This window comes from Moschus berezovskii, chromosome 6 (assembly GCF_049115385.1).
Source record: "Moschus berezovskii isolate FMDL1 chromosome 6, NW_MosBer_1.0, whole genome shotgun sequence".
In the NCBI taxonomy this organism is placed as follows: Eukaryota; Metazoa; Chordata; class Mammalia; order Artiodactyla; family Moschidae; genus Moschus; species Moschus berezovskii.
Window position 1 is genome coordinate 101,340,834 of NC_142465.1, and position 27,536 is coordinate 101,368,369.

A 27,536-nucleotide genomic window follows, 5' to 3' on the forward strand; every position below is an offset into this window, starting at 1 on the left:
GTAGATACTGATATTTAATTTAGATTTTTTATTTTTAACATTGACATAGTCTCATACACTAATGATATCTAATAAAATACACCATATCCAAGCAAGTTGAAAAAGTCAGTCTAGGCAGGAAAGTTTAAGAGAAGTGAGCCAAGGAGGCAAGGGAGTCATTCATTGTACTTAAGTATTACTGAACCAATTCAAGCCTCTAAGAGTGACTGAGTTTGTTGAGAATGAACTTGGCTGCAAGGCTTGAAGATGTTACTGAAAGCTTTCCTAGGTCCCACTGTGGGATGTGGCATATAGATGAGGGTGTAAACCAAGAGTGTGTCCCACAGGACTCACTCCATGTCTAGTGTAGGGTTGGCTAAAAAGTTCATTTGAGTTTTTCTGTAAGATGTTATGGAAAAATCATGACGAACCTTTTGGCCACATGAGTGCATGTTCAGTCACTTTGGTCATGTCCGACTCTTTGCGACCCTGTGGACTATAGCCCACCAGGCTCCTCTGTGCATGGGATTCTCCAGGCAAGAATACTGGAGTGGGTTGTCATGCCCTCCTCCAGGGGATCTTACTGACCCAGGGATCAAACCTGCAACTCCTGCAGCTCCTGCACTGTAAATGGATTCTTTACCACTAAACTGGGGAAGCCCAACTTTTTGGCCACCTCAATACTTATTCTAGTTCCACTGTTTACCAAAAACCCAGATATCGGTCTAATTGTGGCAGAAAATATCTCTACCATCTCAAAAAGGACAGGCAAGAGGCTGTCCTTCTCACGTGTTTGAAAGAAAATAAATTTCCACATGCCTATCAGGGCAATGGCAAGCCACTCCAGTACTCTTGCCTGGAGAATCCCATGGATGGAGGAGCCTGGTAGGCTGCAGTCTGTGGGTCGCTGGGGGTTGGACACAACTGAGCGACTTCACTTTCACTTTTCACTTTCCACTTTCACACATTGGAGAAGGAAATGGCAACCCACTCCAGTGTTCTTGCCTGGAGAATCCCAGGGACAGGGGAGCCTGGTGGGCTTCCGTCTATGGGGTCACACAGAGTCGGACACGACTGAAGTAACTAAGCAGCAGCAGCAATATCAGGGCAATGGAAATAGTCAGACACAGCCTCTTGCTCCTCCCTAACTGAGGCCCTGGCTCTCTGAAAGGAGCACACACTTGTGGTTTGTGTTTCCCAAAGAGATGCATCGCACGGAGTGAAGAACACATGACTAACTCAGGACCCGTTCGTTCTCTGTTTTAACCCTGAGTGCTGATGTTCTCCTTCCCCAGAGCCATTCAGCGCTGACGTGTGGGTCATGATGTTTGTGATGCTCCTCATCGTCTCGGCCGTGGCCGTCTTTGTCTTCGAGTACTTTAGCCCCGTGGGTTACAACAGGTGCCTCGCTGACGGCAGAGGTAAGGCATCTGTAACCGCTGCATGTCTGCCTTTTTCTAGTTCTCGGCTCTGAATCTCTGTGCCCCTCACCTGCTATCTGCCTCCTCCCTAACCCTCAGCCTTCTAGGCTGTCCTCTTGGTGACTTGTTAGAAAGACCCCAATTAAGATGCTAGTTTGAATCTGTGTGTCCCCTCCCCAGCTCAAGCTTGACCCCAAGCCCAATTCCACCCCTGGGCGAGTGAGAGCAGAGCTGACAGGAGATACGTAACATAACCGTGTTAGAGGAAACTGTTGTGATAACCTTAGGCTATGATAAGCAGTCTGTCTGATCAGATGGGCTAACAAGGCAGATGAGATGCATGTTTTGAGAATAAGAAAAAAAGTAGACTGAATCATGGAAAAGCAAGGGCTAGAACTAGTTTCAGAATTTTCTGAATTCAGAGAATAAAACATCTAGAATGGTAAAAAAAAAAAAAAAAGAAAAGAAAAAATAGGTCACGCCAGGGTAGTTGTGACTGAAAGAATTCTCCACAGCCAAAGAATCACCTCTGGTCTCTACAGCATGTGTCCACAGCTCACATCCCTCTGTCAAGAGGTAGAGATTTGAGTATTAAATAAAATGGCCAGGCGGTAACAGTTCTCACCCACAGCTACTCTTGGGGGTGGTCCATCCATCTTCCTGGCTATGAGGGTCCACCCATGTGTTTGAGGCATTTGGGAGACTTCACACAAAGTTTACTAGATTTCCAAAGGGGGCCATGGGATCCTTCTAAATATCTCTTCTAAAACTTCCTGAGAACCCCAGGATTAGGAAATATTATGCCTTCTCTGAGTCTTTTCCCATCCACAGTGTGAGCTCTATCCTGGAATTATGCCTCAAAGAGGAGAGATTCTTAATACATTAAGAATTAACTATAGGACACTTAAAAGACAAAGGTGCGAAGACCTCATATTCCAATATTCTGAATATTCCATATTCAAGTCCAGAGCGGGACTCGAACCACTATATGTTTCAAAATAGCAGTTCTCTGCCTTGGTTGCATGTTAGAATAACCACTCCACCCCATGCCAATTTAATAAGAATCTCTGGGGATGGGGTGCCAGGCAGCGATATTCTGTCAAAGCTTCCCTTGTGCTTCTGTTGAATTCACAGTCCAGGCTGTGAACCTCTCCTACACTGAAGGATTTCCAGGTGCACACCTACCTTCTCATCTGGGGTGTGCATTCTGGGCTGGAAATTTGAATAGTCAAGTGCTTCCTGCTTGTGCCAGAAGGTCACTCAAAAGCCGTGACTACTCCCCATCCCGATTAGTAACAAGTGAGACATTGGAGAAGCACAAGAGTACCTACATATGTTGGCGATGTTAAGAAGTAAAGCCAGCATGTACCCTCCCCGACCCACAAAGAAAATCAAAGTGGCAAATATTCAGACACCAAATTCAGAGCTAGAACTTACGATGACTCACTTTACCGAAGGATGCTTGTCTTCGCCAAGAAATTCAACATGGGGCCACTTTAGATATCAAGTCTCCTTGGGGCATCTTACAGCGTAGAAAACTTTGATTTAGACACAACTCTTTCAGTATGCATCTGCTCCATGAAATAAGGTCCACACACACACAGATGTGTGTGCACAGTTAGATCTTAGGCCTGACATGTGTAGTCACTGATGATTTAGGTGGCAGAGCAGATGCTCAAAGGATCGCAGAAAGCATCGTGAGACCTGTGCTAATGTGCTGTAAAACTGTGTGCGCAGATGTTCATTTCTGCAGCAGAGGAGCTGCCAGCAGACACAGGGAGCAGGCAAGGTTTCACTATCACCAAGCAGAGAAAGCAGAGCGGTCACAATAAATTCATGGGCAGAAGCCCTGCATGATCTACATAAAGTTTGGGTGGAGGACAAAGAGCCTACGTTTCTGCCTTTAGATTCATGTGGCCAAGCCAGGGGTCTGCAGCTCACTCTCTGGGCCTCCTGGTGTTCTCTTACACAAAAGGCAGGCACTGCTGGAGGCAGCCAGGTGGAAGGTTTTGCCATGGGAGTGAGGTCAAGATTGTCTTTGAAACACTGAGCGCTGAGTGCTAGAAGGCAAAGAAAAATCAGGATCAACTGCATTCAAAGAGGTGTCAGTGAATAAAATTGGAGGAGGTCTGTGACCAATGGACAGAAAAGACCCTGCATGGTTCTTGCTCATCTTCTTTGAAGTTTAATTGCTTTCTTGGTAGATACAAATATAAATTTTAAGAAAAATAGTAATGAGGATGCAAAGGTGACCACAGTGGGATGGTTGCCTTTGTTACTCAGTTTTGATGGGATCTTAATGGTCTTCCATCCATCAAGGCAGAAAGCTGGCTCTTCCGTTGTCCTGGTTGAGTTATGGTCATTGGTTGGAGTAAGCTCCCCCACACATCCCAGGCCTCTGATTTTTCTCTTCTGCCTTCCGGAGGGCCCCAGAAGAAGTGAGACATGAACTCTCAACTGAAAAAGTCACCTGGGAAAGGGCTGGGGCTTCACTGGCTGGTGTCCAGTCTAAGCAGGAACTTATCAGCCTATGTACGTGTAGGTTTAAATGGAACTGGTGAGTCTGTCTTGACCTTCTGTCCTTGTCTTTTTTGTCCCACCAGAGCCAGGTGGCCCATCTTTCACCATCGGCAAAGCTATTTGGTTACTGTGGGGTCTGGTGTTTAACAACTCCGTCCCTGTGCAGAACCCCAAGGGTACCACGTCCAAGATCATGGTGTCCGTGTGGGCCTTCTTTGCCGTCATCTTCCTGGCCAGCTACACTGCCAACTTAGCTGCCTTCATGATCCAAGAGGAGTATGTGGACCAGGTTTCCGGCCTGAGTGACAAAAAGGTAGGAGCACCCCTTGAAACCACCCATCTTTTCCCTTGGTCCCGTTCTGAGCCGTACTCAGAGCTCTCATGGACCTGTTAATTTTCTCAATCTCTAAAATCGACCGTTCTTTCTTATGACTCCTTAAATTGGGACGCGAGAGCAGAAATCAGTGTCCCCACTGAAATAATATCACTTCACGTTTGCCTTCTCATTTGTAAAAGGTTGGCGCCAGCAGGCTCTGGGCTGCAAATGAGGGGCTTGGTGTGTTAGCAGCTTTCTGAGCGCAGGGCTCCTGTTGTTGGGTATGCTCAGCACAGAGCTGTGAATTTGGGGTGTCATTAGAGGGCTGCCCCGTGCACCCACATTGAGCGTACCGGCTTCTTAGGCCTTCATTTTCTACCCAGGGCTGTTCGCCTGCGCGTTCCCCCTTTGTTCCTCTGCACACTCGCACATTCCCAGGGCTGGGAAGGAGGATTATTCTCATTGTGTCCTGAAGAAAAGTAGCTGCCCTTTAACTGGATGATTGCCTGGGGTGGGGGTGGGGTACACCCATGAATGGGCTGTCCCCGAACCCAGCGCAGGCCTCGTTGCTGGCCTATGCCATGGCGGGCGCAGGGAGGCGTGTCTGCTGATTGCCATGGTCTCTGGGTGAGGACATACAAAACCCATGCTCAGCACCTGTGACTCTCTAGGTCTGCTGGAACCATCAGTTTCTGTAGAGCTCTGTCACCTGCACTTCTGGTAACTGGGGTGGTCCAACCCTGGCACTAGGGGCTGCCTTCCCAGAGTGCCCAGCAAAGCTTCTGGACACCCCAGAACCCTCTGGAGACGTTCACTGACCACAAACCTCCTCCTCTCTGCTTTCTTAAGGTTTAGAAACCATGATTTCCCATCCCTACCCGCAGGAGAAACTGTGTGATACAGACAGACCTGTGTTAGACCAGACATGTCACATGTAGTTAATGGTTTATCACGTGTGCAGCTTTCCTCAAGATAAACCTAATTAACCACTGAGCAAGTGGTTCGGGAAGAGGGAAAAGGAGAAGATGGTCTCTTTGGGGGCTCCAGTTATGGTTTCTCCACCTACTCATCACTACTCATCAAGAACATTCAGAAGCATGAAGAAGATAACAAGCTTCTTAAGGAAATGAATATATATATATATATATTTTTTTTTTTTTTTTGTATACACACACAAAAGGATCACTCACAATGTTTTCCTCTTTATGTCAGCTCTTTCTCTGGTGTGTCTTCCTTTTCACTTTATTTTTCTTCCTTAATTTTTAAACTATTCCCTTTCTTGTATTTCCTTCTTTACTTTTAAGTTTGTTTGTTTTTTTACTTCTTTATTCTAACTCCTGACTTATGCATTTATTCAGATATTCATCCATCTATTACTTCATTCATTTTAAGCCTTTCTCACCTTGTTCCTTTGTCAATATCTTTCCTTCACCATCATGATCCCCTCAGAAAACCTGAGCTAGACCTCTCCCCTCACTCCCTTCTACAACTGCTTTTTGTGCCCATTTCTGTAACCTGGTCAGTAATGGGGCTGAGAACAGCTGATCCCTCAGGGCTCCATACCTGGACCTGGCATGGCTGCAGTAGGCCGTATGTGTGTGTGTGTGTGTTAGTCACTCAGTTGTGTCCAACTCTTTGTGACTGTAGCTGCCAGGTTCCTCCTTCCATGGAGATTCTCCAGGCAAAAATACTGGAATGGGTTGCCATTTCCTCCTCCATGGGATCTTCCCAACCCAGCAATTGAACCCAGGTCTCCTGCATTGCAGGCAGATCCTTTACCCTCTGAGCTACCAGGGAAGCCATGCCCCTCCTCAAACACAAATGTGACAGAGGCATGGCAGGGCTCATCCCCACATGTGGGTCTGGCAGAGGTACGGAGGACCGTGTCCTCACATCAGGGAATGGCAGAGGTGTGGCAGGTCCTGTTCTCATGCAGAGGGTGGTGGAATCATGTCCCTTTGCAGTACACAACGTGCTTGAGGTCAGGGTACTCTGGGGCATTCAGTGGGGGAGCCACCACTTCCATCACATTGTTTTCTTCCGATGCCTCCGAGAATTTATTAGGACACTGTATTTATGTTTTCCATCCTCTCAAGGGCCATCCGGCAACAACTGAACGATTTTCTACTTGAGTTAAGCATAATTGAGATGGAGGGAGATTGTTTTCCCTTCTGCGGCTTTGAAAGAACATACCGTTCTGGGCCACGCCACTTGAACAGAGAGGCTCTGCCCCTGTCTGTCCTCCACGCCATGTTGGTTATGTTCTGAAAAGATGGATCCCACCTTTGCTTGAAGAACTCTGTGGCTCCATTGCTTACAGAGTAAAGGTGACTTTTTTCAGATGTGGCTTTCAGAGCTTTTACTAATGATCCCCAGTGTGTGCCATCAATTCCATCTCATCTCGTGTGTAGACCCTCATACCCTATGCTCCAGGTATCCTTGCCTCCTTCTCCTTCCCAACCACATGCCTCTGCACCTACCTGGGTTGTTCTCCTCACTTCTGCACTCACCGCACTCCTACTGAAATGGCAAGACAAATTTGAGATCACTTATTTGTAAAGCTTTCTCATCTGGGAAGTTTGCCATAGTCTTCTCTGTCCTGGCAATCATCTGTACCTTTGTTATAACCCTTGTCTCCCCCATTGTAATCTACAGACCTGTACCTGACCTGTACCTGTATCTCCCTCTATTTTTTAATATTTACTTTTGGCTGCACTGAGTATTAGTTGTGGCATATGTAGTAGTTTCAGGACATGAGCTTAGTTGCCCTGGCCCATGTGGAATCTTAGTTCCCCGACCAGGGATCATACCCACGTCCCTTGCATTGGAAGGCAGATTCTTAACCACTGGACCACCAAGGAAATCCCTCTCCCCCTAGTTGACCATGTGCTCCACAATGTCAGTGACCATAACTTGGTTATCATTTTGATAAAAAGTCTGTGGGAAGAGAAGGAGAGAAGTATACTGAATAGTCTCTTGCACAGAGCAGTGGACTGAGCATGACAGGCAAAGAAAACAGCAAGAGAAAAGAGCCCTTGAACAGCTGTTCAGCTTGAATGTGGTGATCTGATCCATTTCAGAACTCTGCAAATGACAAAATAGTAAATGGTAAGCATCCTACCAGAAAGTGTCAACATCATTTACATAATTATAGAAAACATTCAAGTAACTAATAACACACGACTGCATATCAGTGTCAGGAGCAGTATTATAAATCAGAGTTTTCTGAAAGTACACTTAAAATGTCAAAATTCTTATTAGTTTTCCTTCAAAACTAAAAGCTAAGTCTTGGAACTGACTTTGCATGAGAGGAAGTATATTCTGTGAATTTAGAAAAAAAAATAATAAAGCCATCAAAGCCATAACATTTTGCTTTGCAAAGAAATGAGGTGATTTTGAAGATTCTTTTTTCAGTGTAATTAAATTTTCATCAGGGAAGGTAATATTTGAAGTAGAGAAGGGTTTCTAAACTTGTTTTGACTCTCACAGATAACATATCTTCTATGTAAATCAGACCAAATCGTAAATATTGTGGAGTGATGATGGGAAGGTATTTGCCATCATTAAATCTATATATTTTAAGAAATTAACTTCAATTTTATGGCAGGAAAATGTTCCTGGGTCTCATTTATGTCGAGGTACAAAGTCAGAATGTTCAGAGTTAAATTTCCATGGCATCCTATTTTGGGGTTCCTTCTTACTGGATGACTTCCATCTTGCAATAACGTATTACATCAGTGAATTCAGAATGATTCCACTGCATCTATAACTAAAAATGGCTGTAAGTTCTAACATTTAGCAACCCTACTGTACATTCCTTCAGCTCTCCCAGTAGGAGGAGGCTGTAAGGGAGCTGGTGACATCTTTCTTCTCTTAACAAAGAGCCACAATGTTCATTCTCATATTCTCAGCTCTCCAGATGGATTTCTCATTTTGCAGTCTGCCAACCACCATGTGGAGGGGAAAGAGCTTGGCCAGACAAACAGAAGACATAGCCTCTGGGGGTTGGATACATTAAGTAGGTTAGGTATATGTTACACAAATGATTTTCATGAGGTATGATTATTCCCATTTTACAGATAAGAACACTGAGGCTCCAGGAAGTTTAGTGATTCCGTAAAGTCCTACATTATCAAGTGACAGAACCAAGGTTTGAGTTTCTATGTGTCTGCCTCTAAAAAACACTTTGCCAGGATGTCTCCCTAGACAACATTATGACACAGCTAAGGATTGGTATTAATACCCTGCACCCACTTCTTCATTTAATCTCCCGTCTTCTCATTTAATGATTTCAGTTTTGGTTCCACTTAATCTATCCCTTCTCAGGTCACCATACACTAGCACTGCCATGACTGCTACAACTACTTCTACTGATAATCATAGTAACAGTTATCATTATTATTAATATAACTTCAACAATATCTCTGTGAACATTTTTCAGCTCTCAGGAACCAGGCATAATGCCAAATACATTACATAGATTATCTTATGTAATGGTGCTTTTAATATCTTCATTTGTAGATGAGAAAATTGAAGCTTGCAGAGGTTAAGTCATCTGCCCTTCTGATGTTCCTGGCTGGCTAATAGCCCCTAAACAGCGTGTCACCATGTCTAGATCCCAGTGCTCTTTCCCATCTACCTTTCTGATGCTTAACAAGTGAGATCCTTCTCCTCTACTAAAGAGTAGCTAGCTATCTGATTAACTCTCCCCACATAATTAGATAGTGTTTTAGCATTTGCCTTTTATTTCATAAGTTTTTCAGAGGCATGACTTTGAATGGAGGGTGATATTTCCTGGGTTTGAGCAGGCTTACTGCCCACAAGATTGACTTTAGCCTGGGCCTTCTGTGACCAGGAGCTTTAAGCCATGGTTGGAGGGTGGGAGAGAGATGAGAGCAGGGAAAAAGGTCAGCGGCTGAAGGAAGCCTGCTGGGGGTGCAGAGGCTGCCAAGGTCACTAGCGGCTGCTGTCAGGCCGTGGGACTCCTGAGGGTGCCTGGCTGCATCGTGCCTCACTCATTCTCACCACGTGAGTGACATATGCCCGCGTTATATTTTGTTGGTTCTTTTCCTCGAGGAACTACAGGAATTTTATTCACTTGAAATGTCAAGAAGGTGTTTCTCTAATTAATGAGGGCAGGCATCTTTGCTTGCAGCATTGAAAGTACCATCAGGAGAGCCTTCTTAAAACTGAGGACCCCATGGCTTTTCTAGACAATGACTCTTCTGAGTGCCCGAGAAGTTCCACAAGCATCTGGAAACTGCCTCTTATCCTTCTGGCAGATAGGCACTGTATGACTTTTTAAATCAGTGTGCAAACGAATGTGTCAGTGTGCATCCTGGAAGAAACCCAGCCTGGTGAGGAGTGCATTTACACCACAGCTACACTGATGTGTGATGCTTGGGGGGCATTTGATCATGAGTTGAGTGAGGAAATGGGCCTTGCTTTCCCCTGTACAAATGGGACTTTCTCGCCCTATTAACTTTAGGCCAGGAGCCAGTGGGAGACAGCTGATCTCAAGCCTGATCTGTCACACACTGGTCCTGGCCCAGGCCACCTTGGTTAGGTCCTGGAATACTGAGCTAAAAATAGCTCACCAATAGGCACACAGCAGGCATGAACTACTAGCTGGGGACCTAGAAATGAGGGCCTGGGCCTGGCCTTCAGGTAGCTGAGCAAAATAAGGGAATAATTTATTGTGTGGCGTCCCCCAAAGATGTCAAACCTCTGGTCCTTTTGTTGAAACTGGTCTAGAGCAGTTCTGGAGAGGAACTTCCCTGGTGGTCTAGTGATTAAGAATCCGTCTTGCAATGCAGGGGACGTGGGTTCAATCCCTGGTGGGGAACTAAGATCCCACATGCCATGGGGCAACTGAGATCCCACATGCCACGGGGCAACTAATCCTAAGCACAGCAACTACTTAGCCGTGTACTCTGGAACCCTTGAGCCACAGCTAGAGAGTCTGTGTGCTACAAGGAAAGATCCCACATGACATAGTGAAGATCCCACATGCCGCAACTAAGACTCGACAGACACAAATAAATAAATTTTTTTGAGAAAAGGACAGTTCTGGAGGAAATGACAGAAGAAAACTCTCCAAACTCTGGGGTTGTACTGGGTACAGGACACGCATGGTTTGAGGGAGGGACACCAATCCCTTTGCCTCCTGATTAGCTAGCTGAACCAATCTACACTATACATGGGCCACCGCCCCCAGTACCGCACCCCCTCATTCCTGCCAGGGCGGCCTCCATCCAGATGGATCCAAAACAAAGCCCTGGGGCTTCAGCAGCCCCCACTCTGTTACTCAGGGTTGGCTCTCACCACGTCTCTAGGATTATTTGAGAACGGGACTGCTTATGGTCCCCAGGTGGCTGCCTTGAACTCTTGATTCTCAAATTCATTCTTGACTTGACTGGCTGCCCGGTCCTGGGATACAGATGTCCTGGTGTTGGCTGTGGGGCTCCCGAGGGGGGCCCAGAGTCCCCTTCCTCTCCTTCTTGTGTCCCCTCCACAATGTCAGGCTTCACTCTGCCCTCTTTTCCTTGAATGACCAACTGCTTCCTGACCTTGCGTGAGTTCCCCATGTAAATTTCCTCACCTCCCACCTCTGCTATAGACTAAGCTCCCTACGTATGAACAAGTTCCATTCCGCATGAGTACATGCGTAAGCCCAATTTGTTCGTAAGTCCAACAGTTAGCCTAGGTACCCAACTAACACAATCAGCTATACCGTACGTGTGTGTGTGCTCAGTCGTGTCCAGCTCTTTGCGATCCCATGGTCTGTAGTCCTCCAGGCTCCTCTGTCCATGCAGTTCTCCAGGCAAGAATGCTGGAGTGAGTTGCCATTTCGTACTCCAGAGGATCTTCCCGACCCAGGGATCGAACCCCCATCTCCTGCATTGGCAAGCGATTCTTTACCGCTGAGCCACCAGGGAAGCCACCGTAATAGGTTTATAATACTTTTCACACAAATCATACATAAACAAACACACACAGAAAGAAAACATTGTTAATGTTATCATACAGTACCTTGAAAATGACAACAGTATAGTAGAACAACTTCTACAGCGTGCAGGGGCTGAACAGGCATCGAGAGAACAGGCAGGAAAAGCTACTGACTCGAGGAGGTGGGAGATGGTGGGGCTGAAGGACCGTCAGCCATCGGAGATGGAAGGCAAGCTGCAATCTCATCCACACCTGATGTTGATGGCACAGGTTCTGCTTCCTTGCTGGTTCGCATCTTTAAAAGTTCACAACTTGAAGGTTTGTATGTAGGGGACTTACCATACTGTCAGGGTTTCTTGCGATTGAACGGTGGTCCCCTAAAAGCTACGTCCACATTCTAATGCCTGGAACCTGTGAGTGGTGACCTTGTTTGGAAAAAATATCTCTGTATTTGTAATTAAGTTGAGGATCTCAAGTTACAATCACCCTGGATTCCTGCTAAATCCAATGCAAGTGTCCTTACAAAAGAAGGGCAGAGGGAGAAAGCTGACACAGAAGAGAAGGCCAGGAGGAGTAAGAGGCAGAGAGTGTGGCAGCCACGGAAACACTGGGAACCACTGGAAGTTGGAAGACACGGGCCTGGATTCTCCCCTAGAGCCTGCAAAGGGAGTGAAGCCAACCATTGATTTTGGACTCCTGGCCTCTGGAACATGTGAGAATAAATTTGTATTGTTTGAAGCCACCAGGGATTTGTTACAGGAGCCACAGGAAGTGAACACAGAGTCTCAATACCCTCCTGTAACCCACACTCCATTGGCTTGCCCCTCTGCTTAAATCCCACTGCTTCTCCTATTCAGCTTCTCTGGTCAGCCACCCAACCCTGTCCTTCCAAAGCAGGTATTTCTTACCCCAGAATCCAGTTCCTCTTCCCACTAACCTCTTTGCTAGGAAGAACAGATCTACATCACCCTGAAGATTTGCAAAGATATGGCTTACACCCAGAGGGAGTCTTCTCCCTGCAGCTTCATTAAAGGAGACAATAAAAAGCCCATGTGTTGCTATGCGCTCACTTCTGCTGTGTCCTTGAGCCTGATTACTGATAGTTTATCCTCAGATGTAATGTGTGAGCTGTGTGTGCGCTTCACACGCAGGCTCTGAGCAGGAAGGTCATTGTCAGAGGGGACTGTGGACATGTTTTTGGCAAGGTGTATCATTTTCACAACTCTTCTGGGGAAAATATTATTCGTGCAGACCTCTTAATATTCTGGGTTTCACTGTGCTGCTCAAATTACAGAGCTGAAAGGCATGCTGGCTGGTCATCAGGCACAGGTGCTATTTTTCTCATCAAAGGCAAACAGGTGTCCTCTCCATGTGATGAAGGTATCTTCCTTGTTACATAGGAAGGCACACTCATATGCATGTACGTGTGTGCATATGTGTGCACATATATATGTGTATCTCTGTCCTCCAAAATTGTTATTCAGTTGCTAAGTCATGTCTGACTCTTTGAGACCCCATGAACTGCAGCATGCCAGACTTCCCTGTCTTCACTATCTCCCAGAGTTTGCTCAAACTTGTGTCCATTGAGTCAGTGATGCCATCCAACCATCTCATCTTCTCTGCCCGCCTCTCCTCCTGCCCTCAATCTTTCCCAGCATCAGGGTCTTTTCCAATGAGTTGGCTCTTCGCATCTGGTGGCCACAGTATTGGAGCTTCAGCTTCAGCATCAGTCCTTCCAATGAATATTGAGGGTTGCTTTCCTTTACGCTTGACTGGTTTGATTTCCTTGCTGTCCAAGGGATTCTCAAGGGTCTTCTCCACCAACCAAATTTGAAGCATCAAATAACTGACTAATTAGGAACGTGACATTTAACAGAGCTGCATAAGGAATGCAAGTTTCCCATGCACATAGAACTTAAGAAAGTTGTCTTTACCTGAAAAAAGAGAAAAGATTTGTCTCATTCTGCTTTCAGTGGAATCATCATTTTGTGAAATGAAACAAAATGGAATGAAGGAAGGAAAAAGGAAAAAAAAGAAAGAAAAAGAAAAAAAAAAAGCACCTGAATCCAGTTGTAAACTAAATCTGCTCTGTATAACTCTTTTTAGGAAAGTGGTCCTGTGCAAGATATAGGAGAATTAGACACCTTCCTGGAGCCATAGCTGTTTTTAAATTGCTACTACACAGATTAGCACGAGAATGAATCCACAATATCCCCACCTGCATTGCATTGGGCTGGGCCCGAAATAGAAGCCAGCAATAAACAGCAAACACTTTTATTAGCAGAGATCCAAGCACGTTCTACTGCATGTAGCACTCAAGTCTTGAGTGCCCTGGGAGTGGGAGAAAGTAGTGCTTCTCTGAACTGGTCGGATCCTTCAATTTATCTGCATGACTTCCAGTGTTGCTGTTGTTTAGTCACTAAGTCGTGTCTGACTCTTTGCCACTCTGTGGACTATAGCCCGCCAGGCTCCTCTGTCCTTGGGATTTCCCAGGCAATAATATTGGACTGGGTTGCCATTTCCTTCTCCAGGGCATCTTCCCCACCCAGGGATAGAGCCTGCATGTCCTGCATTGGCAGGTGGATTCTTTACCACTGAGCCACCAGGCAAGCCCTGTGGCTTCCATATGGGGCCTCTTTCAGTCGGGCCATGTCTTCCAGGTTGGGAAGAGCAAGTGACCCTGGGGACTCCCAGAGAAGTTGGAATTTACTTATGGTCCAATTTCTGTTTCTAAGAGAAGGGAGCTGTTACATTTAGCTGACAGTTGAAAGCAGTGTCTTCAGTCTGAAGTTCATTGACATCCAAGAAAAATAAGGGAGTTCTTCAACATCCTTTTCTGTCTGGTTAAAGGCAAACATTAGAAATAAGTGTTTCAGTACAAGGGAGCTCAGCTTTCACAAGCTGATGAAATCTTGGCTTGTGGGTTGAGGACTTATTAAGAATTACTAAGTTCAAGTCCTTCGAGACAAATTAATGCAGCCATGAAAATTTATATGTGGCCAAAGGCATCAAGCCTAAAATAAATCAAGTTTTAGAGGTGTCAGAATTGTATTCACACTGAAAATTGTGGCCTGGACTGGCTCTGGGCTTTTGTGGATGTTTCGGCCTTTTGGCTCTTCCAGTGTTCCCTCTCCCCCTTTCTATAATGATGGCAAGAGAATAGACAAGGGCCTCAGTGGGCCATGTGTAGTCTCTTGTATTGTATTTTGGGAAGCTTTCTGCATAGCTAGGTGTGTGCTCGGGGTAGAGTCAGGGAAGAGGGGTTGAGGGCAGGACTTAGAGTGCCTGAACCTGGGGAAGACCAACCATTTAGTTCAAGGGTCCCCAACCCCCGGGATCTAAAGCCTGATGATCTGAGATGGGGCTGATGTAATCATAACAGAACTAAGTGAAAGTAGCTCAGTCATGTCCGATGCTTTACAACCCCATGGACTATAGCCCACCAGGCTCCTCTGTCCATGGGACTCTCCAGGCAAGAATACTGAAGTGGGTAGCCATTCCCTTCTCCAGGGGATCTTCCCGACCCAGGGATTGAATTCAGGTCTCCCTCCTTGCGGGCAAATTCTTTACCGTCTGAGCCACCTGGGAAGCCCTAATAGAACTAAAGTGCACAATAAATGCAATGAGCTTGAAATATCCTGAAAGCATCCCCTACCTTCCCCTGTCTGTGGAAAAATTGTCTTCCACGAAATCAGTCCCTGGTGCCAAAAAACTTGGGGACCCATGATTCAGTTTACAGTTCAATGTCAAGTTTTCCATTCTGGGCCAGTCACAGAGAGCCATGTAGAGACCAGTCATGCTCTACAGGTTCTGCTTGTTGTTATTTAGTTGCTAAGTCCTATCCGACTCTTTTGTGACCAGACCCTCAGATATTTCCTCCGGTGTTTTAATCCAGACCTAGCTGGGTGGCTCTGATTCAGAGCATCAAGGGCAGTGGCTCCAGGCCAGTGTGATCCTCAGAGCTGCCCACGTGGAGGGTCCCCAAGGTATGGCAGCTCAGACTTTCAGGGTGCAGAGTTGGAGGTAGATTGGAGTCTCATGTCCTCTCTGTAAACATTACAGGGTTAGTCTGTCCCTGTACACCTGTCTGTGGTGTGAACATTGGGGAAGGGGTAGGGTAGAGCAGGGTGTTGATATGAAAGTCACTCAGGGAACCTTTTTCATCCAACTGGAAACTAAAGTCCAGGTGGAAGAAGGTCCCACCTGAGCAGCACCTGCCAGGATGCAGCCAGGAAACCGGATGTATGAAAAGGGTTGTGAGAGAAAGTTACTCTGGGGAGTAAGTTACTGGAAGGCTATGCCCCCTCTTTCCTCCCACCCCTCAGACCTACAGGCTTTGGTGGATCCTTGGGAGAGCTTGAGATTTACCTCCTGCAGTTAGAATGGGGGAGAGACTGGCATTTCACTCAAACTTGAGAAGACCCAGGTGACGGGTCTTGGCTGGTGGTCCAGGGGGTGGTCCAGATGCCCACCAACGGCTGCTCATGTCTATCTTCCCCAGGTCCACGGCCACACAGGCAGGAGGGGCCAGTCTTGGCGGGAATGGAGGGAGGTGATGTTAAAGATACCTCCCCATGGGCTTCCCGCTCAGGATGAGGCAGCCGCCGAACCAGAGATATGCAGGAGGGGTGGGCAGCCCATGGAGGAGCTGACGGGACTGATGTAGACAAGCAACTGCCTTCAGGGAGCTGAGACCGAGCGCTCACTGAGAAGCCCTCAGGAACTTCGTGAACCTGCCTGACCAGGAGAAGACTCCATCTTGCACAGTGCCGGGTCAGGACAGCAGCACGAGGGGGTGCCACCCATCCCTGGCTCCTCTTTCCCTCTGCCTTCCACCCGAGCCCCCCAGAGAACAGGGGAGAACAACTCAGGGTCAGGTCCCAGAAGAGCTGACTTCACTCAGCCCCCCTGCCAGCGGCTAGGGTTCCTGCAGCCACATGTGCCATCCTGGCCCTGGTTACTGAGCAGTGATTGAACTATTCAGTGAACGCGTACTACCTGCCAGCTGTTGGACTCGTCGTGTCTGTGGCTCCTTGCAGCCTCATGCCCACCCTGTGCGACAGATACTACCAGTGTCTTTCTACAGATGAGGAGGGTCGTTTCAAGCATAAGTAAATGCCCTGAAGTTACACACAGCCAGGTGAGGGGATTGGATTTGATCCGGGCAGAACTGACTCCAGAGCCCGCAGCCACCCCGTGTACTCTCTGTATGGACATGGGGACAAAGGGACACACTCCTAGAGGCATGGCCCTGGGGTGGCAGAATCCTGTCAAGGCCCCGTCATGGGACCCTCTTTGGCCTGGCTTCTCGGATTCTTAAGGAGATGACTGAGGACCTCACCGACCCATTAGAGTGGGTAGACCCTCTGCCCACCTGTGGACGCACAGGACCCTAGGAGAGTCTTCTGTTCACTGGAATCTGGGAATAGCCAAGGGCTCTGTTGTCTTTGATTCTGAACTCGTGTGTGTGTGTGCATGTCTGCCTAGTCACCTCAGTCGAGTCCAGCTCTTTGTGACCCCATGGACTGCAGCCCGCCAGGCTCCTCTGTCCGTGGGTTTCTCTAGGCAAGAACATTGGAGTGGGTGGCCATGCGCTCCTCCCTCCAGGGATCTTCCAAATCCAGGGATCGAATCTGCGTCTCTTAAGTCCTCTGCATCTGAAGGAGGGTTTTTTACCACTAACACCACCTGGGAAGCCTTTCTGAACACAAAGCCCCTCACACATTTAAGCACCACTTCAGTTCAGTTCAGTTCAGTCACTCAGTCGTGTCCGACTCTTTGCAACCCCATGAATCACAGCACGCCAGGCCTCCCTGTCCATCACCAACTCCCAGAGTTCACTCAAACTCATGTCCATCGAGTCATGATGCCATCCAGCCATCTCATTCTCTGTCGTCCCCTTCTCCTCCCACCCCCAGTCCCTCCCAGCATCAGAGTCTTTTCCAGTGAGTCAACTCGTCGCATGAGGTGGCCAAAGTATTGCAGTTTCAGCTTTAGCACCAGTCCTTCCAATGAACACCCAGGATCGATCTCCTTTAGAATGGACTGGTTGGATCTCCTTGCAGTATAAGGGACTCTCAAGAGTCTTCTCCAGCACCACAGTTCAAAAGCATCAATTCTTCGGCGATTAGCTTTCTTCACAGTGCAACTCTCACATCCATACATGACCACGGGAAAAACCATTGCCTTGACTAGACGGACCTTTGTTGGCAAAGTAATGTCTCTGCTTTTTAATATGATGTCTAGGTTGGTCATAACTTTCCTTCCAAGGAGTAAGCGTCTTTTAATTTCATGGCTGCAATCAGCATCTGCAGTGATTTTGGAGCCCAAACGCTTACTTAATGTTAACTGGATGAATGAATGTTGTCAGATGCCATGTTTTCTCCCTTCTATGAAGTGACTAATATACATACTTACTTAATCCAGCTAGAAAGGAAAAGATCCTACTCTCAAGAAAGAGGAAAGAATTGGAGAGGAGAGATGTGCACCCTTCTCCCCATTTGATCCTTTTCTTAGGAGGGAACTAAAGCAAGAACAGTGTTCACTTACAGCTTCTGAAGTGCTTGTGGCCAAGAGACCCTGAATAGCTTTAGTCTAGAAACCACCTTGATAGAAAAGGTGCTAGATGGATGCTTAATTCCTTCAAACTTGCTCACCCATCTCCCAGCTCATCACTAGCACGGCAGTGGGCTCTGAGTTGAGGACAAGGCAGTTCCATTTCCTGCAAGAACTGATTGCCAGCAGACCCTGAGACAGCTGGAGCTCAGCCTTTTCTGGACTGAGTACAAAAGAGCCGTTGAGCTGGGTGTCATCCTGGTACTGAAGAAAGAAGGCCATGATGTCTAATGATGTCTCCTAGCAGCCTCAAGTCCAACTTGAACAAGATGGCAAACAACATTGCATTAGGAAGGACACTGAAGCCACGGACCTCCCAGGCAGAGGTGCCACTCGGGAGCAGTGCTCCCGGGGTGGGGAATGCACTTGAATATCCAAGGTTATCCTCTTATGTGCCTTTCTGGGGCACACTCACCCATCACTGCAAACACACACACACACCCGAGGGTGCCAATGCAGCTTTGACAGGGAGTGCTGAGCCACTTCTGCTTTTTTCCTTTTCTTCTTATAGTGTGAAGGTGTTGGTCTCTTCAGCCGTGTCTGACTCTTTGCAACCCCACGGACTGTAGCCCACCAGGCTCCTCTGTCCATGGGGATTCTCCAGGCCAGAATACTGGAGTGGTTTGCCATGCCCTCTTCCAGGCGATCTTCCCAACCCAGGGATCAGACGTACTTTTCCTTATAAAATCACATCAAGTTAATTGTGGCCAATTACGGCCAAATTCCTTTCTCTCTGCCAACCAGGGCTCTCTCACCTGCTTCATTATGCAAACTGATGTTCAGATGCTGAAGAGCAGAGCAGCTTTCAGCATGGTAGTGATTCCAGGTTGTGATGAGGAGAGGTGGCTGCTGGCATGTACATTGTGACCCTCTGATGCCGACAGAGGAAGCTGAGGAGGTTCAGGCGGGGACGGAGTCAGAATTGACTCCAGCTCCACAAGCACCTGCTACCTTGGTGCGAATTGGGTCCTGATGTGGAAAGTCACTGCTAGATCTGTCAAGATTAGGGCTGATTTGGAGTCCAAACAGTGTAGGCAGAAGAGTTTGATTCTTTAAATACCCCAGTGGTCTGACAATCATAACTACCAGTCCACGAGATACCTGGGCATCCATAGTCTGGGGGTCAGGTATAACCATAAATGTATCCATATTCAGAATTCCTGGAGGGATTTCCCTGGTGGTCCAATGGTTAAGAATCCACCTGTCAATGCAGGGGACATGGGCTTAATCCCTGGTTGGGGAACTAAGATCCCACATGCCAAAGAGCAGCTGAGCCTGGGCCCTGCAATTACTGAGCCCACACGCTCCAGAGCCTGCAAGCCACAACTAGAGGACCCATGTGCCTCAACAAAAGATCCCACGTGACATAACGAGGATCCTCCATGCAGCAACTGCGACCCAACACAACCAAATATATAAATGATTGATTTAAAAGAATACCGGAAGTCAAGAACAAGCATGACCCACCATGTAAAGAGCACAGAAGGATCCACACACACACACACAAAGAAATCAGTGAACATTAAGATCTCACAGGGGCTTCCCAGGTGGCTCAGGGGCTAAGAATCTACCTGCAATGCAGGAGCCACAGGAGACGTGGTTTCAATCCCTGAGTTGGGAAGATCCCCTCAAGGAGGGCATGGCACCCCACTCCAGTTATCTTGCCTGGAGTATCCCATGGACAGAGGAGTCTGGCGAGCTACAGTCCATAGGGGTCACACAGAGTTGGACATGACTGAAGCAACTTAATATGCACATGAGATCTAAGATTATGAGATTGATTTATCTGCAGAAGGCCAGTATAGTTCATTCAGGAGCCCCTGTATGCAGAGCGGGAATCTTCCCAATCATTAGAGTTGGGAGGGTTGGCTTCTCTCTTGACCGCTCACCCTGTCACTTTGCCCCAGCGCTTCAGAGCCTCGTCTTGAGTTAGGATTACAATGTCTCCTCTCAGTCATGTCACTGGAAAGAGGCTTTTAACAGAATCATGTAATTGTCACCCTGGCCCTCTCTGCTGGAGGTGACCTGGGCCAGACACAGCTCACAGCAGTGGGGGCATCTCTGCTGGATGGTGTGGTTAGTCCTGGTGACAGGAACAGGGCTGGGATTTGTGGGGGAGGAGGGTTGTCAGGATTCGGGGCAGTTTTCCAGCCCCTCCCGAATAGTCTTCATGATGTGCCCTCAGTTCTTTGGTTTGAAGCGTCATGAAATCACACATATCTCTACACCCTGCATGAGTCCCTCCGGGTTACAAATAACCCAGACAAGGCACCATTCCGCTACCAGGCCCCTCCCCGGCTGGATCCACGTGTCCATAAAAAGAACAGCAGGCACCCTTGCAGTATCTGAAGTACACGTGGTTCAGTGGTAAATGAAGAGTCCTTGAAAGACAGGGGTGCCCGGGGCAGTCCTCAGGCAGGGCTGAGTAGTCTGTGTGACCCCTGCTGTTTTGAAACATTTCCATGTGCTTTCTAGTTTAAACATTTATACAGAGGACTAAAAAAATTTAAACTATCTGCTTTTTCAAATGAAGAGATCTTAGGGACATTGAGTAATAGTTTAATCACAAGTTAGTGACAATTTTTTTTAAGTTTTTTATTTTGTGCGGGGTAGAGCCGATTAACTAACAGTGTTGTGATAGTTTCGGGTGAACAGTGAAGGGACTCAGTCATACATATGCATGTATCCATTCTCCCCCAAACTCCCCTCCCATCTGGCCTCCCACAAAACATTGAAAAGATGTTGGGAAAGATTGGAGACAGGAGGAGAAGGGGACGACACAGGATGAGATGGTTGGATGGCATCACCAACTCAATGGACATGAGTTTGAACAAACTCCAGGAGATAGAGAAAGACAGGGAACCCTGGTGTGCTTCAGTCCATGGAAACACAGAGTTGGACAGGACCAAATGACTGAACAACAACCCTGTGCTATACAATAGGTCCTTACTGGTTATCCATCTTAAATACAGCAGGGTGTACATGTGCGTATAGTGTGTACATGTCCATCCCAAACTTCCTAACTATCATCTCCTCCCCGCAACAACCTTAAGCTCCTTCTCAAAGTCTGAGTCTATTTCTTCTGTTTTGTAAGTAAGTTCATTTGTATCATTTCTTTTTAGATTCCAGGTATAAGAATGGCACTTGTTCTTTAGATCATCTCCCCTTTGACACCTAAATTCCTTTGGACTGAAAAAAAAATGGACTTTTGGTCTCACAGACATGGATCATACAGGAAAATAGGGACTTTGGGATGCCTGGAACAGAGCTTAGAAAAGCAACAGGACCCAGAAAGTGGGGTCTGACCACAGAAAGGGAAGTGTGAAGGCCAGCCCTGACCCTAAGCGAGGGAAACCTCTTCCCCTTCCTCCAGGGATTCATCACCATTTCCCACCCTTCCCCTACCCCAGATACCCTGCCCCTGTCCTCTGACCACAGTCAGAAACTATCTCTGTCACCCTCCATTAGAACCGCTGATCAGATGACCATTTCCTTCATCACACTGTAAGTTCCTTGAGGCAACAGACATGCTTTCAATAAAATAGCTCTGTTCAGCTCCTGGGTTAGTGCCTGGTACATCACAGAAGGGTGTTAAGTGAATGAGTGTTCCCAGAACAGAAGCTAATAATATTAACACTAAAGTTCTGCACTCTTATGGATTAAATTGCCCTTAATGAGCTAAGCATTTACAGTCTTCTTTCTCTGGGGAAATGTATTTCTGTTTCCGAACAGCTGACTTATAAATGAACTATTGAGGACAATGTGTTCATAGGTTGGAGGCTGCCTATTAAAAATTGCATTTCCAAAGCCAAAAATAAACCAATTTTGTGTCGTGTGCTCCATTGCCATGTGAGCAACCTGGCCATCGTCCATGCAGTCCCTGTGGAAACCACAATCTGGACTTACAGTCTCAGAGTGGGCCAGTCATCCGTGCCCAGGGGTGGCCTTCCTGGGCTGGACGCTCTGCATTCTTGGTCCCTTTTACTTCTCCTCTCAGACCTTTTAGGCAGATGCTAACTCTGCTTTCCAGAAGGGAAATCAGAGACTCAGCTGCTGGAAAGTATGGCTTCACAGGTGACTCACTGGTAAAGGATCTGCCTGCCAATGCAGGAGATGTGGGTTCAATCCCTGGGTTGGGAAGATCCCTTGGAGGAGGAAATAGTAACCCAATCCAGTATTCTTACCTGGAGAATCCCATGGAGAGAGGAGCCTGGGGAGCTACAGTCCATGGGATGGAAAAGAGTCAGACGTGACTGAGCACACCGCATATACACCCTGGAAAGTACATGATACGGCTGACTTACTAAGCCCCTCTGATGCCTCAGTTTCCTAAATACAAAATGGGGATAAAAATATTACCTACACTATAGCTGTGTGTTGATTAAAGATGTATAGTACTATGTACTTACAATATCATGAAATGCTTAGAAGAGTGTGTCCTAAACCCTCAGTAAATGTTCGGGCAGATTCAGGGTTTGTGCCAAAATCCATTTTACAAAACCCGTGCTGTTTCCATTAGATGATTAACATGTGCCCGGAAAGCCATAGACAAACTGCTCTCGATCCGTGATAGACCACCCCCATGGTCCTCCCTTAACTCTCCCTGCACTTTACTTCAGTGAGATTCAGAAATAGGGGGTTGAGGAGGACCTGCACTATGTCAGGGCTGGAAAGGTATGCAGGGCAGGATGGAGATGCCACCCTGAGTGCTTAGACCCCCTGAAAATAGCTCTGGATCCAGGGATGCCTGGAAGGAGGGTCTCTGTCATGGGAAGCAGGCATCGGCTACCTCTTTGCAGCCATCCTGTGGGAATTTTGAGAGTAAGCACTGAGCATCCTCTCCTAGGTGCAGAATAAGAGCTCAGTGAACATTTCTTTTTATTTTTTGGTGTGCTGGGTCTTCATTGCGGCACACAAGCTTCTCTGTAGTTGTGGCACATGGGCTTTGCTGCCCCAAGGCATGTGGGATCTTAGTCCCGCTACCAACTAAGAATTGAACCCTGCATTGCTAGGTGGATTCTTAACCACTGGAGCACCAGGGAAGTCCCTCGGTGGACATTTCTATGTCTTTCACCCACCACTGTGGTAGAAAACAACGTCTTCAAATATCATTTCCTTGGGCAAGTGGTCCCTACCCCAAACATTTTCCTGGACAGATTATAGACCTGGGTTCCTCTTTATGCCTTCCCTGCCTTCATGGTCTATATTTATTATTGGCCAGAAGGGGTCTGTCCTTCCAGATTCCCAGAAAAAGTAAACCTAACTGCTTCTACCTCAAGGTCTCTTATTAAAGAAGTGGAAAAGGGCTTTAGATGCACTGCGAATTACTGATAAAAACAGGACATGTGTAACACTCCTACTTTTGTCGTTAATACACATTTTGACTGGTTGAGCAACAGAAATTATGTTCTTATTGTCCTAAGTGGTGGCTACTCGATCAAAGTTTGTCTTCTAATAAAGGAAAGACTGCTGCTCCCCAATCACTCCTTGCCATTTAAAAGATTCCCAGAAGGTCACGTTTGGTGTGGGTTTGGGAGAACCTGAAACCCAGCGGTTTCCTTCCCTGAAGCTCCTAGTCTGAGTTGTTAAGCCAGGGAGCTCTCCCCACTTTCTGAACCACTTAGGGCATCTGCTGTCCACGTCACGCTGAACATGCGCTGTGTTAGTTCAGTCGCTCAGTCGTGTCTGACTCTCTGCGACCCCATGAATCACAGCACGCCAGGCCTCCCTGTCCATCACCAACTCCCGGAGTTCACTCAAACTCATGTCCATCGAGTTGGTGATGCCATCCAGCCATCTCATCCTCTGTCATCCCCTTCTCCTCCCGCCCCCGATCCCTCCCAGCATCAGAGTCTTTTCCAGTGAGTCAACTCTTCGCATGAGGTGGCCAAAGGATTGGAGCTTCAGCTTCAGCACCAGTGCACCTTATCTTGCGTGTCTCTGTGATGCAAACCTAATGAGATGGTTTTCTCTGAACAGTCTGTGTCACTGACTTTCAGTTTCATGACTGCTCCTCATTTTTTCATTCAGCAGATAAACCCTAAATATCTACCAAAAACCACTGCCTGAAACACGGCGTGGGAAAATCAGAACAGCTCCGTGCAAACACGCTCTCTGTCACCTTCCTGTCATTCCTGAGTTCAGAGTCCAACCACACATTTCTCCCCGTCTATCCTAGCAGAGTCCAACCACACGTTTGTCCCCATTCTATCCTAGCGGCTGCCACGCTGTCCATGGCTAAGGCCTAGAAGCCCAGGGTAATGACCAGAGGTAATAGCTGTGCTTCTTTATCTCAAAAAATCTCTCCTGAAACTCCTCTCACCCTTGGTAAGCCATCCATTCAACCTGGATTCTACTTCCTAGCAGATTCCTGCACCTTTCCATTTCCATAGTTCTTTGGATTAAGGCCTCTGTTATATCACCTTCCTAGTTTTTTAAGTTTTTCTGTTCTCTGCTCTTAGCATAATACTTAGTACACCATAGCAGTTAATTCAACAGGGATTTTTTGGATGGCTACTAATTACCCTGTGAGTAGACTTGCCGTTCCGTTCCGTCGCTCAGTCGTGTCCGACTCTATGAGACCCCGTGGACTGTAGCCTACCAGGCTTTTCCGACCATGGGATTCTCCAGGCAAGAATACTGGAGTGGGTTACCATTTCCTTCTCCAGGGGATCTTCCCGACCCAGGGATCGAACCCGGGTCTCCCTGCATTGGAGGCAGATGCTTTAACCTCTGAGCCACCAGGGAAGCCCAGGCTTAGCAAATAAAAACAGGGCACCTACTTAAATTTAAATTTCTGGTAAACGGCAAAGATGATTTTAGTACAAGTGTATCCCCAAATTTCATGGAACCCTAAGAGTGATAGGTTGTGCTTACACCAGTTTCATAGTTAGGTGACTAGAACAGACTCTCAAAACATTAGATCAAGTTCAGTAACAGAGGAATTTCCTTAAATAAACCCAGTCTTTTAACCTTTCACTGCAAGACTTGCTCCCCTCAACTTTAATGGTTTTCTGAACCTTCTCAAAATTCACTTGTGAGTTATAGGAGACAGCAATAGTCATAAAGCTCTCCCACCGGCCCATCACATCAGGTCCTTCCCACCTGCCGCATTTTTCTTTGGCTTCCCATATAGGCTCCCTATTTAAATAGCAGCACTAAGATGTCAGCTAATGTCGATTGTGGTCTGCTAGGGCTCCATGATACTTTCTGACCATGCTTTGACAAAGCCAGTTCCTGCCCCTTCTTACTCTGAGACAGTGTGATTTTACATCCTGTGAGAGTTCCTTTGTACACTCTCTAATTGAACTTTATCCTTTTAATATCTTCTTTCCTCATGCCAAACTTACTACTTTGGTTTTTAATTCTATTTCCAAATGGCCAGCTATCCAATCCAATGTAGTATCATAGCAGATTTAAGGAGCAAGTTTTCCAGTCCATCATCTAAGTAATTAAAGAAAATGGGACCTTTCTTTCCCTGTGTGCTTAATAAGTGACGCCCATACCCCTCACTCAAGCACTCGTGTCTGCCCTTTCACCAGATGTCCCATCTGCCTTTTCATAAAGAGAAATGTCTTTCTTTACAGTTTGCTTTGGCACTGCGTAGAAACTGGTGTCTCATATGGTAAAAAATCTGTCTGCTATGTGGGAGACTGGGGTTCGATCCTTGGTTCGGGAAGATCCCCTGGAGGAGGGCATGGCAACCCACTCCAGTATTCTTGCCTGGAGGATCCCATGGATGGAGGAGCCTGGTGAGCTACAGTCTATGGGGTCACAAAGACTCGGACACGACTGAGTGACTAACACACACACAGACTTTTCTTCCATTCTGTTAATTAGCACCTGATTTGAAATTTATAGACTAGTTTTAAAGTAGGCTAGGTTCTCTGTAAACCATTGACAAAGGGAACATGACACATGCACTTCAGTTCAGTTCAGTTCAGTTCAGTCGCTCAGTCGTGTCCGACTCTCCGCAACCCCATGAATCACAGCACGCCAGGCCTCCTGATGGACACATCACCAACTCCCAGAGTACACTCAAACCCACGTCCACAGAGTCGGTGATGCCATCCAGCCATCTCATTCTCGGTCGTCCCCTTCTCCTCCCGCCCCCAACCTTTCCCAGCATCAGAGTCTTTTCCAGTGAGTCAACTCGTCGCATGAGGTGGCCAAAGTATTGCAGTTTCAGCTTTAGCATCAGTCCCTCCAATGAACATCCAGGATTGATCTCCTTTAGAATGGACTGGTTGGATCTCCTTGCAGTATAAGGGACTCTCAAGAGTCTTCTCCAACAACACAGTTCAAAAGCATCGATTCTTCGGTGATCAGCTTTCTTCACAGTCCAACTCTCACATCCATACATGACCACGGGAAAAACCATTGCCTTGACTAGACGGACCTTGGTTGGCAAAGTAATGTCTCTGCTTTTTAATATACTATCAAGGTTGGTCATAACTTTCCTTCCAAGGAGCAAGCGTCTTTAATTTCATGGCTGCAATCAGCATCTGCAGTGATTTTGGAGCCCAAAAAAATAAAGTCTGACACTGTTTCCACTGTTTTTCCATCTATTTCCCATGAAGTGATGGGACCAGATGCCATGATCTTTGTTTTCTGAATGTTGAGCTTCAAGCCAACCTTTTCACTCTCCTCTTTCACTTTCATCAAGAGGCTTTTGAGTTCCTCTTCACTTTCTGCCATAAGGGTGGTGTCATCTGCATATCTGAGGTTATTGATATTTCTCCCAGCAATCTTGATTCCAGCTTGTGCTTCTTCCAGCCCAGCATTCCTCATGATGTACTCTGCACTTAGAACCATTCAAAGGACCCAGTGGGCTGGTATCTTAAAAGAATGGTCATGGAGCTTGATAAGGAAGCTTGCGTAACTTCCTACTCAGTAGCTGAGACAGTAGCCCAATTAATGCACACATTTACCTCTAATTATGTACACCCAGATAAGGGTCTTCAAAATAGAAGTGTGACATGAAACTCATCTAGATTGTTCTCCCAAATATATATTGCCATTCATAAGCAAGCTACCCTGCCAGTAATTCTCTCTCATTTGCTTTATTCTAGAAAAAGTCTCTCTCCAAGCCTGAGATGAGATACTCCTTGGGTTTTAAGTGGAAAAATAAATTTTAATGTGTCTTATCTAATGCAAACTTGAAGTTGTTCTTCTGAAAATTCACACCAGACCAAGACTCAAGGAGGAAGGCTCTTACAGGAAAGTACATTAATAGAGACAAGAGTTTCCAGGGAATGGTGACTTATTATATATCCCTAAAAGACAGTCTAAGCCCAGGACATCCTGTAGGGCGGATCCTCAGTTAAACAGCCACCTAAAAAGAGGTTCTAAAACAGGTTTTTCCCTCCCTGTCTGTTTTTCTCTTTTTTTTTCCCATTAGTGGAAATTATGTTATACGGCATGACAAACAATCCTTCTTCCTTCAGGTAGCAGGCAGCAACTGCAAATACCATGCTAGTGTTGGCACTCCCCTGGCTCATCTCTTAAGTCCTATCTGCTTTATGAGTGGTTTGTGCATGCATGCCACGTCACTACAGTCATGTCTGACTCTTTGCAACTCTATAGACTGTAGCCTGCCAGGCTCCTCTGTCCATGGGATTCTCCAGGCCAGAATACTGGAGTGGGTAGCCATTCTCTTCTCCAGGGGATCTTCCTGACCCAGGGATTGAACCCACGTCTCTTGCATTTCCTGTATTGGCAGGCGGGTCCTTTACCAC

The 27,536-nt window shown here is 46.8% G+C and overlaps 1 protein-coding gene across 1 annotated transcript in view; it reads left to right on the plus strand.

Moving 5' to 3' along the window:
* Positions 1-27,536, plus strand: part of GRIN2B (glutamate ionotropic receptor NMDA type subunit 2B) — a 361,438-nt gene that overhangs the window by 300,934 nt on the left and 32,968 nt on the right. Inside the window, exons 7-8 of the mRNA XM_055395069.2 lie at positions 1,275-1,400; positions 4,004-4,233. Of these exons, the coding sequence (XP_055251044.1) occupies positions 1,275-1,400; positions 4,004-4,233 (356 nt within the window). The remainder of the gene's footprint in view (positions 1-1,274; positions 1,401-4,003; positions 4,234-27,536) is intronic.